Source organism: Lissotriton vulgaris, chromosome 9 (assembly GCF_964263255.1).
Source record: "Lissotriton vulgaris chromosome 9, aLisVul1.2, whole genome shotgun sequence".
NCBI classification, from domain to species: Eukaryota; Metazoa; Chordata; class Amphibia; order Caudata; family Salamandridae; genus Lissotriton; species Lissotriton vulgaris.
Window position 1 is genome coordinate 1127634610 of NC_141697.1, and position 20339 is coordinate 1127654948.

The following is a 20339-nucleotide window of genomic DNA, read 5'->3' on the forward strand; positions in this document are numbered from 1 at the left end:
GGTATTCTTTCTGAGCTTCAAAGGATGCCTGCCTGTCACTGGCAGATGTAGCTCACATCTATCCCTGCCTCCTTTTTTTTGTCTGGTTTCTTATAGCAAACATATGTATTACTTTACAAAAAATTGGTCGCTCATATATTTAGGCTACAGTATATGCTGATTCAGCAAACTGTTTGGACACATGTCACACAGAGGGCCTGATTTAGAGTTTGACGGATATTGGACATCTCCTAAAAAGTGGCAGATGCCCCATCTAGTTAGACTGTGCATATATATATATATATATATATATATATATATATATATATATATATATATCACCTCGGATCCCCTGGGCTTACGTTGTCACCACAGAAGTCAGGGCACCACAGCAGCTAAGTTCAAGTTTCTTTATTAATACACAAACACCATGTGCATTAGCAACAGGACGGCCTACGGGTTTCGACTATACTAGTCTTCAACTGGACCATAGAGTCCCTTGTGTCTAGACAATTTATGTTGTGCTCTGTGTTTAGTACCCTTGTTAATTTCCATACCCTTTAAAAACAACTAGACTACCAATTCTGAGTATGAACTCATGGCACATTATGATCGCCATTTTTACACCTTGTGTCTATTCGCCTCCAAAATGTTTGTTTTAAAAAAAAAAAAAAAATTTAATCTTTTTTAGTAAAGTACTGAAATAGTGATAAGTTTCTAAGGTATAGTGTACATCGTGTAAAGTACTCAAATAGAATTATACTTTTTACATTCAAAATGAGATTTTACATAGACCAAGGTGCAATTTTATATACATATTTTAAAGTTCATTTCAAGAGTTCTTCTTCAAGGGTTCATTTCTAAAAATCATATCAAAGAGATAATTGATTCTCTCAGTCACAAATGTCCGTAAAGTACATTTTTTCTACAAAAGTTGCTCAAGAAAGTAAAGAATTCATTTAGAGTTAAAGCTTTTGGTGATTACAGTGATTGATCAGTTCATTATGTGCAAATGTCCGAAAAGAGTTGTCAATTGATATTTCTTTTTCTTTTCTTTTTCCTATATTCTTGCATTCATTATATTATCTTTTTTCAACCATAATTTATGTTCTGAAGTAGATTTATTCTCCCTTAGAGGTGATGTCCTGTTTCAGGCTAGGGGAGTCTATCTCTGCACACGAGGTTACCCTGTATTTTAACTGAGTGAATCAGTTCGCTCCCTTGAGTCCAATTATTTCCTTCTTTGGATATCTGTATCTCCTAGGGCTAGTAGTTATATAACTACTTATGAGATCATGTCCATAAAGTGCTGAATGAGAGGTTGGATTATTAAGATTATATCATTGATCACATTCACTCGATTACTTTTCCAGATGTACATAAAGCTCTGCGTCCAAATTATGTCAGTGTGGGAATTCCGTTCCCATGCCGAGAATCATCCTGCTCTCCATCTTTCTTAACTTCATAGTGCGATCTCCTCCTCTCTCAGATATCTTGGCGATTTTTAGACCTGAGTATATTAGTTTACTACAGTCTGCTTGGTGTTGTTCATTGAAATGTTTCGCCGTGGGATAATTTGGGTCGTTGTTTTTGATCGCGCGCAGGTGTTGTAGGATTCGCAGTTTCAATTTGTTGATTGTGCTCCGGATATAGTCTCGCATGTGATGTGATCTGTGATCTTTTCAGTTTTGCCACTCTGGAGTGTGTATTCTTTGATGATCTGTCCATGCTCGCAGGCTTTGCATTTTGCACACTTCCAGAACCCTGGTGTATTCAGCCAAGATGTTTTCTCCTTCGGCTTCATCTCAAAATGACTTTTTGTCAAAATATCTCCTAAGGACGCTGTTTTCCTATAGGTGATACTTGGATAGGGCATTGAATGTTCCTTTAGAGTTTCATCCAGCAGGAGAATTTCCCAATTTTTCTTTATCACCCTCTTAAGATTCTGACTCTGATTGTTAAAGTCCATAATGAGACGTGTTTGGTTCCCTGACTCCTCCAATTTTCTTTTCTCTGGGTTTTCCTGATCTCCCGTTATTTGTATTAGTTCTTTCCGAGAGATCAAGAGATCCGCTCTATCCTTTAGATGCATGCAAGATTTTGCTGTCATCAGGACTTCCAATGGGTATCCTCTAGAGAGGAAACGACCAAACATTCTTTCTCTTTCCACATTCGAATCTTTTTCTTCAGAGCAATTCCTTTTGGCCCTTAGCATTTCTCCGTATGGTATACTCCATTTTAAGTTAGGAGGATGACCACTGTTAGCATGGAGAATGCTGTTGCAGGATGTAGGTTTACAATAAATTTTAGTGCATAGTTTGTTGTTGCGTATTTCTACTTCTACATCCAAGTAAATCACATTGATGTCGCTGATGGTTGAAGTGAAATGTAAATTGTATCAATTGTTTTCTAAAGAGTCTATGAAGGGCTGTAGCTCTGTCTGATATCCGTCCCATATTAGGAAGAGGTCGTCGATATATCGATACCAACTTTTTATCTTCTGATGTGTCTTGTTCTCTTCCAATTGAACCTCTTTTTCCCAGACGGCCATCAGTAGATTTGCATATGTGGGGGCAAAAGATGTTCCCATTACCGTCCCCTGTTGTTGTAGATAGAGATTGCCGTGGAAGAGGAAAATGTTATGTGTCAAGCAGAAGGTCAACAACTCGATCAACATGGTAGAATGTTCCATAAAGTTTATTGATCTTTCCTTCAAGAAAGAATCTACAGCCTCTACACCATCCTGATGTCGTATGGATGTGTAGAGCGAAGAGACGTCGATGGTTGCCATGAGAAAACCCGTCTCCCATTCCATGTTTTTCAATTTATTTACAAAGTCCAAAGTATCACGTAGATAAGAGGGTAGTTTCATTACATAGTTCATCATATATATATATATATATATATATATATATATATATATATATATATATATATATATATATATATATATATATGATGAACTATGTAATGAAACTACCCTCTTATCTACGTATAGGTATATATATATATATATATATATATATATATATATATATATATATATATATATATATATATATATATATATACACACATCAAAACTGTGTTTGCCCCGAGTGCCACCCGGTTCAAAATCAAAAGAAGCCGCAACTCCAGTCAATCCGTTTTTTAAGAAGCAGGTAGATTTATTATTCGATCCTCTACAGCATATTTCACAGCGAAAAACCAACGCGTTTCGTGAGCTCCCCACTCACTTGATCACGGTTGTTACAAACACTGTTTGCTGAAAGTAATTTAAAAAGGGAGTCCCTCCCACCTTGGTCACATGATTACAACCATATGTTTTTCTTTCACAATGGCCTTCTGGGACTTGTAGTTCTTAACTTGCATAATGTCATTCCACATCAATACAAAAAGAAATAAAATTTGTATACCCTCTCCCTGCTAGAAAACAGTTTTCAGAATGATATAATTTTCAAGAGATGTTGCCTCCAAGGATTTCTTTGTGTGACAGAAACAACAATCATGATTATTTCACATTGTTAATTATCAAGCATTTGGAATAAAAGCCGGGTTATTTTCTTAAGTCTTGTTACTTCAGACATATTGAATGCCCTCTAGTGGGCTGACTCAGTCATGTGGTACCACATTTCTATTATCATTGTATATCATAGATTACCGTACCATATTGGTGTGCCTCATTCTAGTTTTGCTCCAGCACGCATAACCCTTGCTATTTCTAACCTAAAAGAGTTATTGTTTCCAGCATTTTAAATTAAATATTTTTGAAAAACTTATAAAACAGAAATTCTCAATAATAAGCAGGGTTCATTTATCCGAGTCTTATTTCATCAGACCTATTCAAAGCCCTCTAGTGGGCTGACATTACTGAGGGTAAAGTGTAATATTTAGAAAAGAGTCCTTATGAGTTAATGTGCTTTGATATTGGCCCAGATCTTGGCTTAGTTATCTGCTGTGCCGTGGTTTTATGGAGGGAAAATATATATATAATCTAAATACTTCAGCCAAGGCGTCTACAGCTGTAATTCTTTTGTAGCTATCCCTCATGCGACCACAGGAAAACCATCATCTCTCATGTGACTCTGCACACTATTAGTAAAGGCCCTTTTGACATCAGCAGGAGAATGACTACTTTCTAAAAGGGTAATTTCCAAAGCACTAATATCAAATCCGACTTGACCATTAAGTTGGATTTTAATTTACTATTAAAATGAGTTCCTGAACCACTTCTCTAGTTGTTCTCAAATTAAATTCAGCACATATTAAATGTAATAGCGTAAATCAGTGTTTTCCTATAAGGGAGCCAGCCTTGCCACAGTGAAAAACGACTTTGGAGATGCTTCACTCCCAGGACATGTAAAACAGTAAATATACATGTCCTACTTTCTTAATGCCATGCACCTTGTCCTATGGGCATTTATGACTACATTTGGGGTATCCTATAAGTGTTTAAAAGGAAGGTTTCAGCATTGCAAAAGGTTTTTTGCCAGGTTGATATGGTGGATTTAAAACTGCACAACAACGCAGCAGTGGCTGGCCTGGAGACATGTTTTGCAGTGTTACTTTAGTGGGTGAAACAATTAGTGTTGCAGTTCACTAGTAGCATTTGATTTACAGGCCCTATGGTACATGTGGTACCATATGCTAGAGACTTACAAGCAAATTAAATGTACCTTTTAGAGGAATGAAAATTCTAACATGTTTAGAGAAGAGAGCACAAGCACTTGGAGTAAATGCACAGAGTCCCATGACCAGCAAAAAACAGGTTTGGCAAAGGAAGGCAAAAAAATGGGGGAATAGCACTCAAAAGATGGCAATTTTCAACAGTAGCAATATACTGAAGTAGCTTGTGGGGTTAGTGAGCTGGAGTTCCTTAAACTGGAATAACATTGGTTTCTTTTTCACAGAATATGTCGCTTTGTCAGAAATTAATTAAGACACTTGGACTAAAAAAAATTGGTTGATCATTCTGAACAACTGGTGATGGATAGTAACGCTCAGAGAAGGGACTCTTTCTTCTCAGTCAATCATGTTCTGTTAGAATACGATGTTAAGGAGTTATCTTTAATGGTTTACCTCCCATTAATAATGTGTGCAAGGCATGAAAATATTTAATTTGGAAATGCTATCTACATAATCTACACTATCCACCAAAGATAAAGGTAGCAATGTGTTGCAGATTCATCTTACTACCCCTCTTTACTGTCAGCAATGAATGGGCATGGCTGGTGACAGAGAAGGAACAGTGTTACTCCAGGATAGGTTTAGAGTGGCTACTATGTGGATTTCGTGTAGATTCTGTAAAGTCCTGAAGGAAAATTAATTTTAGAAACTCAGCAATGTAGACCTGCTCTTCTATTTCATGTTCCATTAATTGCACATTGACCTGTTATTCATTCGCAGGGTGATTTTTTAAAATGTAATTTTCCAAAATTTATCTTTGTCCTACTACGATTCAAAGAGGTATATACACCGCAAAGTTTATCTGATTTAAACATTTGGACCCCAGAATTAGGACGAGACAACTAGTCTTCTAAACCTAAATCCTGAACAATTGCTGTTAAATAGAAGGGAGGTTTTATTCTTCACAAAGATAGTGATTCTGAATTATATTGTAACTAACAGGAAGTTGCTGTAACATTAATATATCAGGCATGTGCATTCATTTACAAAAACATTAAGGGCCATATGTAGGTAGCTTAATACCGGTCGGTAACGGCCAAAACTCGGTAAATTTGCCGTTACCGACCGGTATTTAGCTTTTTCTAATGTAGGTGGCTCCATAGGATTCGGTAATTTAAGGATTCAGTAAATTACTGATTCCTTAAAATATTGAATTGGTAAATTACCGAATACTAAAATCCTTTGTAGGGAGCACTTAAGTGAGTGCATTCTTGATTTATGGATTCGTTATTTACCACCAACTACAAGTTGGTGGTAAATATCGAAAACCTTTAAAAAAGCAATTTTGTGCTTTTTTTAAAAGTGCCATGTGGCAGACATACATGCCCTTAGGGCACGTATGTGTGCCACATGTGCACACAGGCACGATTCAGGGGTGCAACAGGGTGCCAATGTGACACCCTGCCACCCTTGAATATGTTCCCCCTATTACTGATTCGGTATTTACTGAATCAGTAATGGTGAATGGCTCATAGGAATGATTGGGAATTACCGAATCGGTAAATACAGATTCTTAAATACCGAATATTACCGATTCGGTAAAATTTACTGAATTTTTACCTACATACTATTTACAGATTCTTAAATACCGAATCAGTATTTAAGAATCGGTAAATAGAGATTACCTACATATGGCCCCTTGTCCATATGCATTTAGGCTACAGAAAATGCGGATTCAGAAAACGGTTTGGATACATGCTCACAAAGGGCATGATTTAGAGTTTGGCGGATGCTGGAAATCTCCAAAAAAAAGGCATATGTCCCATGCCCTGGATTTAGCCTGTAAAGGTGTAGTTACAATCTAAATAGGGCGGCCGGAAAATCTGCTGATTTTTGGCAGCTATCCCACGTCCCCAAAAATTTATTTGGGGCTGATTCAGAGTGTGGCATAGAGGATACCAAAACTGAAGGTCCACATGCCTGATTTATAGGTGGGCGTAATTAAAGTGTGTCACTAATGGAGAAAACTCCATCTCTGTCTCTGACATACTTCTCCAATAGCCTGATGAAGTTAGGGCCATTAGATGCTTGGCCAGTCGTCTGCCCCCGCGATTTTAGAGCGGGCGGCTGATTGACCAGTGTTTACCGTTCATTACCGCTGGGTAAAACCTGGTGGTAAGGGTCAGTGAAAACTACAAAATGACCCATACCTTATGGGAGACAACTCCCATTGTTTGGGGGCCATTAGTTTTTGCATTTTTGACAAAAAAATCCCGCTTTCAGGTTTTCTTTTTGAAAACACAAAAACATGTTAAAAGTTTGATGAATGTGCCTTCATCTTGATATTACAGTCCCTCAAACGTTTAGCAGAATGACAGGAAAAGCATTGATAGCAGTTGCTGCTAATGTTAACAGGTGTCTGTTGAGCCTGGGGACTTCTTCATATTCAGAGCACGGTTACTCTGTCAGGGCGTTGCCCTGATGGAGTAAATAATATAATCCAAATTCTAAATCAGGTCTGCTATTCTATGTGAACGATAATGCTCCTGAAAAATCAGGTAGTACTACAGGGTTTTCATAATAAATAAATACCAAATGTGTAACATACATTTTGGAAATAAGAAAATCAAACTCACTTAGCTTCAGGATCATATTCCGACCATATCCTTTTGAATTCATCCAAGTGATGGGGACCAAGAATAGACCAGTCACGTGTCAGATAATCAAAATTATCCATGATGACGGCAACAAAGAGATTGATGATCTACAAAACAAATAAAATTATATAACTGTACAGTGGTGTCATTTGTTAATTTCATTACAATTACGTTTGCAATAATTATGGGGAAACCATTTTGCAAAGTAAAAATGACTCTCTAGAATTATTATTACGAAAAAACCTAAATTAAAATATGGTACAAAATATTTTTATTGTAGACCCAGACTTTCTGTTTCTCCATCCTCCCTTCATCTCCATGGAGAATATAGGCAGTGGATCACACAGGGGACCATCTGAATAAATTGGGGAAAAGGAACTTGGCAAGAAGAGGCTAAATTAATTTACATTTTGAAATTTAATATATTAAATTTATGATGATTCACAATACCTTTCACATGTAAAAGAGACCCTTATTTACCCCAAAGGTGTTTGAGGGCTACACCCAAACAGTAAGTAGAAATATGGTGAGACTGGAATACTCCTTTGTGTTAATCCACGGTGTGATTGACATCTCAGGTCAATGCCTAAAAGGTCTTCAATCAAAAATGCCAGTGGCTTTAGAAGTCTGATCTAAATACCACTATATGAGTATGCAGAATTTTTGTTTTAAAAACAAAAGGTCTGGCTTACATAAGACCTAAAAATAAGAAATAATGAATCAACAAAACCTAAGTATATGAATGTGAAACGAAAGTATGAAACCATTGCTGTCACGTTTCAATCTGTTTCATGGAAGTTGAAGGTGAGCTATTATACATACAGCCTGGCTCTTCACAGTAGTTCATCAACTATGGAGAGCATTGGAGCTTTTAACATGTTACAATAGTCAGAAGTATATTTACTGTCTTAAACTTGGGCTGCCTCAGTTTGATTAAGTTTGGGTTTCGACAGCAAAGCTGTCAAACAGATCTATTGTTTCAAATACACTTACAGTGGTGTGACAGTAACTGTAAGTATATTAGAGCAGGACAGGTCTTACTTGTAGGAAATGTTTCCATCTTAACAATGGTAAAATATATTGATGTCTTAACAAACAGTAGTGATCACAAAACTTGACGAAATGCATGGTATTATGCACAGAAAAACTGTCACAGCTGCAGGGGCCCAAATTTACAGCTTTATTCCACCCATGCGGTTTTGCAAGTAACCAATGCAGTCAGTTTAACCTAAATCTGGTTAAGAGGAACAGACGATGAGTCAAGTCAAGTCAGAGAATCCTATATAGCGCGCATATCACCTGTAGGTCTTGTGGCGCTTGCAGAGATTCCAAAGACTCATATCCAATTGCGCTATTTCTGGTCAAACAGCCACATTTTCAGTTCTTTGCGGAAACGCTGGTTGTCCGCAATAGAGAGAAGATGAAACTGCAGCTTGTTCCAGAAATGGGGGCGAGAAAGGAAAATGATCGACCCCAGTTACGTATGGTGCGGACTCGCAGTGGGGTAAGAAGAGATTTTTAACTGGACCTTAATGTTCTTTCTGGCTAGTATCTGTCGTGTCCCCTGTAGGGGTGTCTACGTATTCTTTATTCTGCTTCCTCATACAGGCTTGGTATCTCCGACCTCTTGCTCCGAGGTCCTGCTGCTAACTGACCCCTGGTCCCCTCCCCTGACCGGATGTGGTGTCCGGTGTCCCTTGTCCCCACCCTGTGTCCCAGGGTCCTAGTGCCACTTCTCAAGGCATGACAGTATCTTTTACGTTTTTTCGCTAAATAACCGGGACCAGTGCCATAGATACTTTTATGAGTTATTCACAGGATTTTAGTGACCTCTTTTTCTAACTGGAAGCCAGTGGAGGGACCTTAGACTTGGGACTAAGGGGGACCTTGGGGGTAAGTTTAAGATCAGTCTGGCCGCAGTATTCTATAGGATTTGCAGTTTAGAAAAGAAGGCTTCATTTAGGGAAGCTAATAAGGCATTCCCATAATCCATGCAGCTTACAATTAGTCCCTGGACCTGAGGTTTCCTGGCTTCAATAACCATTTAAAGATTTTGCGTAGCTTCCGCAAGATCCCGTAACAGGTACCCAGCACAAGATTGACATGATTTTTCATGGATAGCTTGTTGTCAATCATTATTCCGAGGTTGCAGACTGCTTGCTTTGGGGACGGGCATGGGCCCAATGAGGAATTGTGATCCCTGATAGGTAAGGCTCTGTTGAGGGGCAAGACTTTAATAACATATATGCTCACACTGAGGGTTTACAAGGCTCTCTAGCTTCTCTCTCTCAGATTGAACAATAGAGAGGAAATGTTTCTTGGCCCAGCCCAAGTCCTTTCTTGTGATCCTTTCTGGGGTTTAATAACTCGGGTGTCCCAACTTTCACACTGTATATTTAATGTAGCCAAGTCACGGGATACTATTCACCCTCTCTAGAGACAAGCAGTCTTCTATGATTGTCTGCTTTAATTCTAGATGGGGGCACAGAGAGCCAAACGGTCTAAGGCTCCATCCCTTCATAAAAAATAAAAGAGGCTGTGGATTGACAATAGCTGTTTCATAAATTCATTTTCCACTATATGTACCTCATTAGCCTCCTTATAGCCCCAGATATTGCTCCCATCGATGGTCATGGAGATACATTTAGGAACCTGTACAGGTTTAGCACCCAGTCCACTAGCAAAATCAAAAACCACTGCTATGTCTCTAGCCATTCTAGTCCTTTTTGCCCTACTTAACGGGGCCAAAGTGCCCCTTTCATTTAATATGACCCGGCTGATTTTTGTATCTTCCACAAAGCATTTCCGTTGGCTTCTGTATTTGGGACCCATAACAATGATGTGGGATTATATGTAATTTGTACACAGAACTAAGGAAGTCATAAAACCTACGAAAGAATTGAGGATCTACTGAAGCCCCACTGCTGTTCTTGCTAACAGCATGGCGTCATCCACCTATAAAGGTGCTGGAATTAACTGAGTCGCAGTCTGAAGAATATATCTACAAACTGTGCATAGAATTGGACCAAAGCTATTAATACATAATTTGAATAAAAGTGGAGTTAAAATGTAGCCTTTTCTTCCCCCCTCTGTACTCTTATGGGTGAAGAAAGATTACTGTTCTGATGATATCTCACTACCGCTGAGAGATCTAGATGTAGATCATGTAAAAAGTGCACTATGTTACAATCTACTACCATATTAATAAGGAGCAGCTATAGTTTCGACCTGTTGACTCTATTGAATGCTGATGTTAAATCCATCAAAGCAAAATGTAACATATCCCGTTTCACTACTGTATATTTCCCAATAAGCTACTGTAAATGTAGGCATTGATATAAAGTGCCTTTCTATGGCGTGAATCCATACTGGAGATTGGAAATAACCTTATTTCGATTCAGCCAGAGGATCACTCACTCCATTAACCTGACCATGTAATCAATGAGGGATATGGGTCTGTAACATCGAGGATCAGTTCTTGTCCCTTTCTTCAAAAGCAGGGTAGTTATAGATCTAGACCAAGAGGGTAAACCTGTTAAACAGATGGCAATCTCTGGCAAGTAATTATGAAACAGTGTAAAGGGCACAATCTAGGACACACAACAAAACAATCATGTTAGTACAAAAATAGAAAAATCATGTTAATTTTATAAATAACAATGTCACTGTATAAATAAGAATAATTATGGCTAGAAGAAATGTATACATTGTATAGGTAGTGTATTTAACCAACAATAGACAGGCTGATTTTCATACATACCCATACATTCATTCACTTCTCATCTAGTATATTATTGATATGTATCAAAAAATCAATACATTTGTGTACTAATTGTATTCACAACTTATAGTAAGGCAAGATGTTGGGATTGTTCATTCAAATGAGGTAATGGTTTATGGCCAAAGGACTGAATACTATATATGATTTTCTACGTGCATTTTGGCAAATTGCCTTCATCAGGAAGCCACAGGATTGATGAATCAGAGAAATGTCACAGATGGCATATTTGGAAATCTTAAGGGCAGTGTCTTTGAGGATAGGTTCGTAAGTATATGTGGCAAAGGTCACTACAGATGTAATACATTGGCAAAAATCTTCATATGTTGCAATTCTTGTGGAATCTATACAATAATTGAAATTTTTGGGGACTCTTGTTGCAAATGTACAGGTTCACTGTCACAGAGGCGATATTATTATGCCACAAGCACGTCTGGATTAGTTGCTGGAATCCCATCGGGCCAGGCGCCTTATCCTTCAACATGAGGGAAATAGTCTCTAATACTTCTTGCTGAGTAAAAATCAAATCAATTTCTCCTCTGACCTTTGCTCGGGTTCTATTAAGGGCCTCCTCTGTTACACACCCTTGTGTTCACTGGAAATGTGTTACCCACGTATCTGAGGTTATAGCACATCTAAAACATTGTTAGACATCCGATTAATAAAGAGACAATTAACAATTTCCCAGAATCTGGCACTATTTTTTAAGACATTAGTCTGTCGTAGTTGGTCCCAAGCTTCCCTTTTAATTTCTTTTGTTTCCATCTGCTGGGGTCAGCTTGTATCTCTTCCTACAAATAGTAATCTCAGTATTATAACTCTAAGTTTTCTTCAGTGCTTTAGAAGGTTTTTGTGTGCTTTAGAACCACCTCTCCCCCCTAGGCTTAGTTTAAAATCCACCCTCACAAGGCTATTTGCAGAATACTCACATACCCTGATAAAAGCACTCACTAAGAGGTTTGCTTGTGTGCAACCCTCTAGATACAACCTAATATCTTGGCCGCATTTGAGATGAAGGTTATTTAAAAATGGGTCAGAAGGGACCATGTTCCATTCCTACCTACAGGCTTGGTCCAGAGGTATGATGTCTGCGTTCCTATGTCCTACTGAGGGACTAACTTCCTCTATTGTTCTCCATTTAATAGCCAGGAATAAAGGATTGTGATCACTAAACTGATTCCATTTGGCTTACAAATTTGAACAGACTACACTATCAAGACAGTAATGAATATAAAGACAATAGTTGAGTAGGAGCATCTGTTAATAAAGGTGTGAATATCCCCTTTGTCTCTAGATTGGATGGTATTTGGCAGGTTAAAATCAGCTAGAATATCATGAAGCACGTCCCCTTGAATAGTGTGCTCAAAATGTCCTTTTTTGAGGCCATCTATGGATGGTTCCTCATAACCGTAGCACGTGGATTGAAACAGGTGAATATTAAAACCTCCACCTAGGGGGCGTGGCTACGCAAGCGGAGTTGGCGCGGATGTGACCCTGTTGCGCCAAGACCTTAGAAACGCAGTGGCACGGATCACAGAAGCCGAGTCCAGGGTGTCGGTAGTGGAAGAGGATGTAAGTGCCCTTAAGAAGAGAATGGCGGCGATGGAATCCGCACAGCGGACCACAGCGCTCTGTGTGGAAGATGCAGAAGGGCGGGCACGGCGAAATAACCTCCGCTTCCTTGGATTTCCGGAGCGCTGTGCCAAAGGCCACATGGAACAATTTCTCACACAGTGGCTGGAGTCATGGATGCCCCCAGGGTCGCTATCTGCCTGTTTTGTTATCTAAAGAGCACACCGCGCCCTGACGCAAAGGCCGCCTGAGGGCGAGCGGCCTAGGGCGGTAATCGCTAGGTTGTTGAATTATCACGACAGGGATGCTATACTGAGAGAAGCTAGAACTAGGGACACCCTCCTGTATGAAAACCAAAAGATCATGATTTTCCCTGACTATACTAAACTCGTACAGCAACAGCGCCATTCTTTTGTGGCGGCCACAGCTAAGTTGAGATGCCTTAAGCTGCAATATTCCCTGTTGTACCCGGCGCGCCTGAGGGTGATCTTCCAATCACGGACACTGTTCTTTGATACACCGGAAGACCTTTTGAAGTGGACAGATGAAACAGTGCAGGTCAGACCGAATTCTCAACCAGGGCTTCATCCAGGCACCCCTGAGGGTTCACCACGGGCGCAAAGAGACCAAACGACAAAGAATGGGCGACCCAAACGCTCCAAATCACGCAGGCGCGCGGCATCGGTGGATGGCACACAGGACACTGGCAGGACCGAAGATTCGGAGCAGTCTGGAACGGATCACTGAAGACTCCGGAGCCTTGGCTCCATATTCTGCTAGTAATGCTGTGACTCCTGGCTGAGGGCGCCGAGTCGCCTGAGACCCTTGAATCGCTAACTGTATTGCAGCTCTGAGACAGTACTGCTTTTGTCTCCTAATAGTGGGTGAAGTTGTGGTGGGGCGGGGGGCTTGGGGATTACGTGATAGGGGCTACCACTCTCCCAGTTGTGAGAGGGACACTGAGGGGAGGGGGGTGAGTTCACTGTTTTTCCTTTTAGGGATGTTGGGATCCATTGGTATGGGTGGGCTCGGGCCCTCTGTTTTGGTCTCGAGACTTCCCATGCCGCGACAGGTACTTCATGGTTCATTGAGGTATAGGGTGGGGGGAGGCGGGGGATGGGCGGGTTTTCTTGGGGTAGTTAGTAAAATGCATGTGTGTATCGAGATGATGTTCCGTGTGGTGTGCGGTGGGTGGCGCTGGACTGAGGAGCTTTCATGGTGGACTCCAACTGACTATGGCTGAATCGACTCATAGACTCCCTGTAGACTCTATGCGGGTGATTACGTGGAATGTCAGAGGATTACTAGACAAGATTAAACGTGGGGCAGGGTTACGCTGGGGAAAAAGGAAGCTGCAGATATATTATTGCTTCAGGAAACTCACATGTTGGGCACAAAGGCACTGGGTCTGCAGAGGTTTGGTTATCAGCAGGTTTTCCATGCGGGGTTCTCCAGGGGATCCAGGGAAGTGGCCATATTGATACACCGCAGGCTGGCATATGTACACGATAAGCAGTGGGTGGATCCTCAGGGTTGCTACTTGTTTGTTAAGGGCATGGTGGGCACGGAACCCGTAGTATTTGGGAGTATATACGCCCATCCCGTCCCCCCCCCCCTGCAGTGGGCCCTGGCCGAGAGGCTGTTTGCAGTGTGGGAAGACGTCTCTGGATCACTGGCAGTGATTGGGGGTGATTGGAATGACGTGATGGACGTATGTGTGGATCGCCGGAGGCGTCAGGATGTGACCGAGGCGACCCCCCTTCCCTTCCACCCACCAGATTGCATGCAATGAGTGAGGGGCTAGGCTGGGTGGATGCTTGGCGACGTATGCACCCTGTAACCCGTGAGTATACATATCTATCGGCGGTACATGGCTCATTCTTGCGGTTAGATTGTATATTTGTACCTAGAGAATACTTGTGTAGGGTAAAGGGCGCTGACATCTTGCCGAGGGGCCTGTCCGATCACTCCCCAGTTTCGGTTAGAATAGACCTACTTCTGAAACGGCAGCCGTTTAGATGGAGGATGTCCTCGTGGCATCTCCTGAAACCGGCATATACTAACCATTTGCGAGAAACCATAGATCACTATTGGCGGGACAACCTAGTAAAGGGTGCTGACATAGGTGTGGTGTGGGAGGCTATGAAACCTACCATACGGGGAGTAGATATCGCATGGTGCTCAGCGGCCCGTCGGCAGCGTCAAGAACAAACTACTGAGGCGGCTGCGCGAGTGGCGACCCTAGAACAAGAACACTGTGCTGGAGGTGACGAAGTCGGTCTACGGCTGCTTCTGCAGGCACAGCAATCGTACGCGTCCCTATTGCTAGATGAAGCCAAACAGGCGTGGCTGGCCACGAGAAGTAGGGTGTATCAATGGGGGGACAAGTCGTGCTCAATGCTCCATAGATTATGCCAACACAACTTCCAGCCCCTCATGCTACCGGGTCTCATGAACGACAATGGGGAAGTCCTGACCGACCCGAACGAGTTGGCAGCGAGCTTCGCCACGTACTTTACGGCTCAGTACGCCCCGTGCGACCAATTGCCTGAGGGCGACTTGGCCCGCTATCTCGCAGAGTTACCGCCCATACCAGTGTCAGACGAGACCAGAAAGGCCCTGGATGCCCCCCTCACAGCGGAAGAGCTGGGAGACGCTCTGGGACAACTCAATGCCGGTAAGGCCCCTGGACCGAATGGCTACCCGTGTGAATTTTTAAAAAAATTTCATGTGCAGTTGGGGCCACACTATCGCCGAGTGCTGGAGGCGGCTCGTGCACGGGGTGTGCTGCCCCAGACTGGTGCCATGCTGAAATAGTGGTCTTTCAGAAGCCAGGTAGACCCCCAGATAGCCATGATTCATATAGACCCATTTCCTTAATTAATATTGAGGCTAAAATATTGGCCAAGGATCTGGCGAACCGCCTGGCTCCACATATCACGGACTTAGTCCATTCGGACCAAGCAGGTTTTATGCCCCACAGGGCGACGCGACATAATATCCGGCGCGCACATGCGGCGATCGACGCTGTTGGGGCCTTGGGGGACCAGGCGGCGTTGTTGCTGGCCGATATCAACAAGGCCTTCGACTCGGTTAGCTGGTCGTACCTCTTTACGTTACTGTCTTGGCTCAACCTAGGCCCGGTCTTCCTGTCATATGTCAAGCTCCTCTATACAGACATCACAGCCTCGGTGCGGGTCGCCGGGGCGGTATCAGAGACATTCCGCATTGGCCGAGGGACCAGACAGGGTTGCCCTCTTTCCCCCTATCTATTTGCACTGGCCATGGAGCCCCTGGCTGCGAGAGTGCGTCGCGATGCGCAGATACGAGGCTTTGCGTGGAATGCCACCCTGTCGGATAAGATTGCGTTGTATGCGGACGATGTCCTCTTTTTCCTTACCGATTTGCAGCGCTCAGGCCCACGTGTCTTGGAGGTCATGCACCTATTTGGAGAGGCTTCGGGCTTATATCTAAACCTACATAAATCCACGTTATGGGTGCTAGCTGGTGACCCAGTGACGGATCCCTGGGCTTCGAGATTACGAGTGGCCACGAATGGTCTGAAATACCTTGGGGTGTTTCTCTCAGACTCAGCTGCCACTGCCTGGGAGCGTAACCTGCTGCCCGTCTGAGAGCGGGTTCAGACGGATGTCAAAACTTGGTCTCATATGCCCCTGACAATATTTGGCCGATCTGCCATTTTCAAGATGGTTGCGCTCCCGCGCCTACTCTACCAACTACAGAACCATCCGTATCCTATCCCACCCCAGTGGTTCAAGCAGGTTAACTCAGTGCTGGGTCGCTTTCTTTGGGCGGGAGGTGCCGCCAGGGTGGCACTGCGCACATGCTTCTTGTCCACCTACTGTGGAGGCTTGGCCACCTCGGATCTGCAGTCGTATTACCAGGCCGCTCATCTCCTCATTCTAAACGAATGGTGGTACGGTGACGGTGGGGATCCGGCCTATGCCCTAGAACGTGCTTTGATGGGCGATAATTCGCTCCATACCATCCTATACTCACCCCGACTGCGTCGTTCGCTGCCGAGGGTTACTAACCTTGTCTTTGCTGTGTGGCGACAGGCCTTGCGTCGCATGGGCTGGTGGGGCAGACTGACCGCAGAAACGCCACTATGGCAGAACGGTATGCTACCCGAACTTTCTAAATTATCGGGTTTTGATGGCTGGGATGCAATCGGTATCTCGCAGTTGGGCCAGGTGTTGTCTGGAACGACGCTCAAGTCCTTTCAGACCCTTAGTACCGAATTCGACATGCCCCAATCTCAATTTTTCCGATACCTACAATTCCGACATGCACTGACGCCCAGTATTACCAACCTTGACTCCCTCCCTGAATTTAGCCTGATTGAAGCAAAGGTCTTCATGGGTGACCTTGGGGACAAAAAAGTATCACGCATTTACCAAACAATGGTCACCCACTGCTCCTCCTCCCTTCTTCCACTGAAGACGACCTGGGAGGCGGATATCGGTCCCTTGGATGAGGACGACTAGCGAGAGGCCTTAGAATCCCCGAAGGGGGCAGCTATCGCGATACGGTTTCGACTCATACAGTTCAAGATTCTCCATAGAGCCTACTATACCCGAGAGCGTCTGTGGAGGGCGAGCCTGATCGGGTCCCCAGAGTGTCTGCGGTGTGGGGCTGAGGTGGGTACGTTACTTCACACAGTATGGTCGTGCTCTAAGCTGGTTGGCTTCTGGAGGGGTGTTTGGGGATGCTTGTCTGAGGTGCTGGGCTGGACCCTCCCCCGTACTCACCGTCTGGGTCTATTGCAGATCCTGGAAGGGGTAGGTGGGAATATCTATAAGCGGCACTTGCTCCTCCTGGGGCTAGTGGTAGCCAAAAGAGACCTAGCCCGAGCATGGAAGAACGTGAGGCCCCCCCCCTGAGTGCATGGAAGGCTGGTATGGACTTCTGTATGGGCCTGGAGAGACCTATATTTGAAGCACGGGGATGCCCCCGCAAGCATTTTAAAATATGGAAGAGGTGGGCAGACTACAGAGGCTTGACACTGGACCCCCCGGCGGAACAAGAAGAAGATCTTTAGCCCCATACGGTCCGGTCAAACCCAATATCCACACACACGATAGCTACATCAAGAGCTTACATCAGCACAGTTAGTACACACATGCATGGGGTTAGGGTGGGTTCCAGGGAGGGTTCGGGGAGTTGGGTAGGTAGATAAATGAACGAGATGAAGGTGGGATAAATGTTCTCTGATATCCTTGATTGCATTACTTCTTGCTTGGACACTCAGTTTTATGTTGCGATTGTACCAAAATGTCTGGTGGTATCGTCCTGAGTGTGGGATGCCACTCTATTTCATGTGCTCATCTTTGTCAATAAATTTGTTGTGAAAAAAAAAATCTCCACCTAGAATTAACAAGTATGGAGAATTTTTTCTTTCTGCTTAAGAATCTAAAAAGGCCTTTAAGGCCAGCAGATGTTCTGCGGGTGTGCACTGCCTGAAGGAATTATACACATTTACAGCCAGTAAAGTAGGAGCATATTTAAAATCTAACTGGACTGCCAGCAGATAACTAGAATCTGTCTCTGTATGCCTAGATTTACATGGGATACTTAGGGATGCCATTGGGACGTAGCCAACCTTGGATCTACCAGATTGTGACAGTAAAGCCATAGAAATATATGAGGTAATATTTTATTACTCAGTCCTGTTATATTGCAACTCATCACCTTCAAGTGCATAGATGCTAATTTAACAGACAGAATAACCCTATCGTTCTCTATCATGACCCTCTTGTGCAAAGTGCTGGTAAGCACAGGGACCTGTCAGTTATTATCTAGGGAACTCAATTGAAGAAGTCTGTTGGTCAACTGAATGAGAGCTACCTGTTCACTTCTCACCTGGACGTTCTGTAACCCAACCGGTGTCCAAGAGTTCCCGGTAAAATGTGTGCCCCTGTCTGATAGAAAAAGCCTAAGAGAAACTCTTCGATTCCTGTAGGGAGATAGCCAGAGTGGGATGGATTTTGTATTAAAATTCCTGTTATATCAGGTTGGTAAAAACTGATAAAAATGCAGTCTCTATCTCCCCACTTCTCCCTCATTCCTACCCATCCCACTCTTCTGGCCATAATGATATGAGTGGTCAGGTATGTCTTGTCCCCCAGTTGGCTACTGCACCAGAGTGTGACCTTGCATATGAGATGGAGAGTAGTTTCTGCCATGCCAGGCCTCAGTGTGGGGACATCCACCATAATTGCCACCAGTGGACTAGATTTGTGGGGAGCTGCAACCTGTGACTGTTTGCTGCAATCCCAGCCAGAATGGGTAAAGAGTACCTGTTTTCCCCCTGCTATCCACCTGTGCTAAAAGAGTGACTGGCCGAAGTGGCACATGAGTAGGGGAAGATACAACCACTTCACCCAATACTCTATTTTTACATGGAGTCATATTTGCATTTGTCTTCATCTTAACAACATGATTGTGCCTTCGATTTCCCATAGATGAATTATTGCACTTAGATTTACTAGAATGATTATATGGGGTATAAGAGTGTTCACTACTATGGGCAATGCACTCAAGGTGACCCTCCTGAGTAGCATTGGAGGGGTGGCCAAATACCTTTACCATATTCCCTGTTATAAAATAATTCAAATTAGCAACGGTGGATTCCACTGCCACCAATTTCACCTGGAGACTCTTCACCTCACTTATAATTAGCTTTGCAATATTATCAAGTAAGTTATTGAACAAGGGCTCCAAAACTGTCTTAATATTACATACAGAAGAAGCAAAAAACGTAGTATCGCCTGACATGGTATTAATAGGGCGAACCATGAAGACCAGGACAGAGTAATTCTCTTTGTTGGCTGCCAATTTCGCCTAGCCAGTTCTAGTTCAAATGATGGAGGACTGGGGACCAAATGAGACTCAGCTGTTGTAGCCCCCCTGTTGCAGTCTCGGTTAAGAGATCGCCCCCCCCCCCCCCCCCCCGCTCAGGGCTATAAGTCACCAATACCGCGTGCACAGACCATCCGCTCTTTATCTGGTGGACAGAGCATTGTGTAGAAATGTCGACCCTAGGCGTGGTTTTTTATCTACACTCTGTATTTCTTCATTTAATGCTCCTACTGCTGAAGTTACTGAAGTTAGAAATTAAATTATGGATGGGTACTTACTGGTGCGCTGACTTCTGGGGCTAGGGATTCGCCAAGAACAAAGCGGTGTTGGTCCCGCACTGCAGGAGAGAGTCTGCAATTTTGAAACCTGGTAGGGGGCTCCTCCCCATGGCCTTTGCACAAGCGACTCCTGGCGCGCTGACTTCTGGGGATAGAGGTTCCCTGAGAACAAAGTGGTGTTGGTCCTATGCTGGGGGAGAGCGTCTATGCTTTTGAAACGTAGTTATTCATATTACTGTTTGTAAAGCACAAAGATATCCCCCCTTAGGGTTTCAAGGTGCTGGGGGCCATCAGGGAGATTAAGTGAGGTACTGCCCTGAGTCACATCATGCTAAGCTGAGCTGCCGCCGGCGATTGAACCATAGTCCTGAACACTCGAGTCAGCCGCTCTGGCAGGTGCACCACACCTCTCGCCTCCAGACTTCTGGAGTGAGAGGTTCCCCAAGAACAAAGCAGTGCTGGTACAGTGCTGAAGGAGAGCTTCAGCGCTTTAGAAGAACAGTGGGCGGCTCCTCCCCTGGCCTCTGCACAAGCGCCTCCTGGCGCGCTGACTTCTGGGGTTAGAGG

At 43.4% G+C, this 20339-nt stretch overlaps 1 protein-coding gene across 2 annotated transcripts in view; it reads right to left on the bottom strand.

Moving 5' to 3' along the window:
- Positions 1-20339, bottom strand: part of CACNA1D (calcium voltage-gated channel subunit alpha1 D) — a 1282477-nt gene that overhangs the window by 282004 nt on the left and 980134 nt on the right. For both annotated transcript variants that reach the window (XM_086939145.1, XM_086939146.1), the window contains one exon: positions 7242-7369. In XM_086939145.1, the coding sequence (XP_086795271.1) occupies positions 7242-7369 (128 nt within the window). The remainder of the gene's footprint in view (positions 1-7241; positions 7370-20339) is intronic.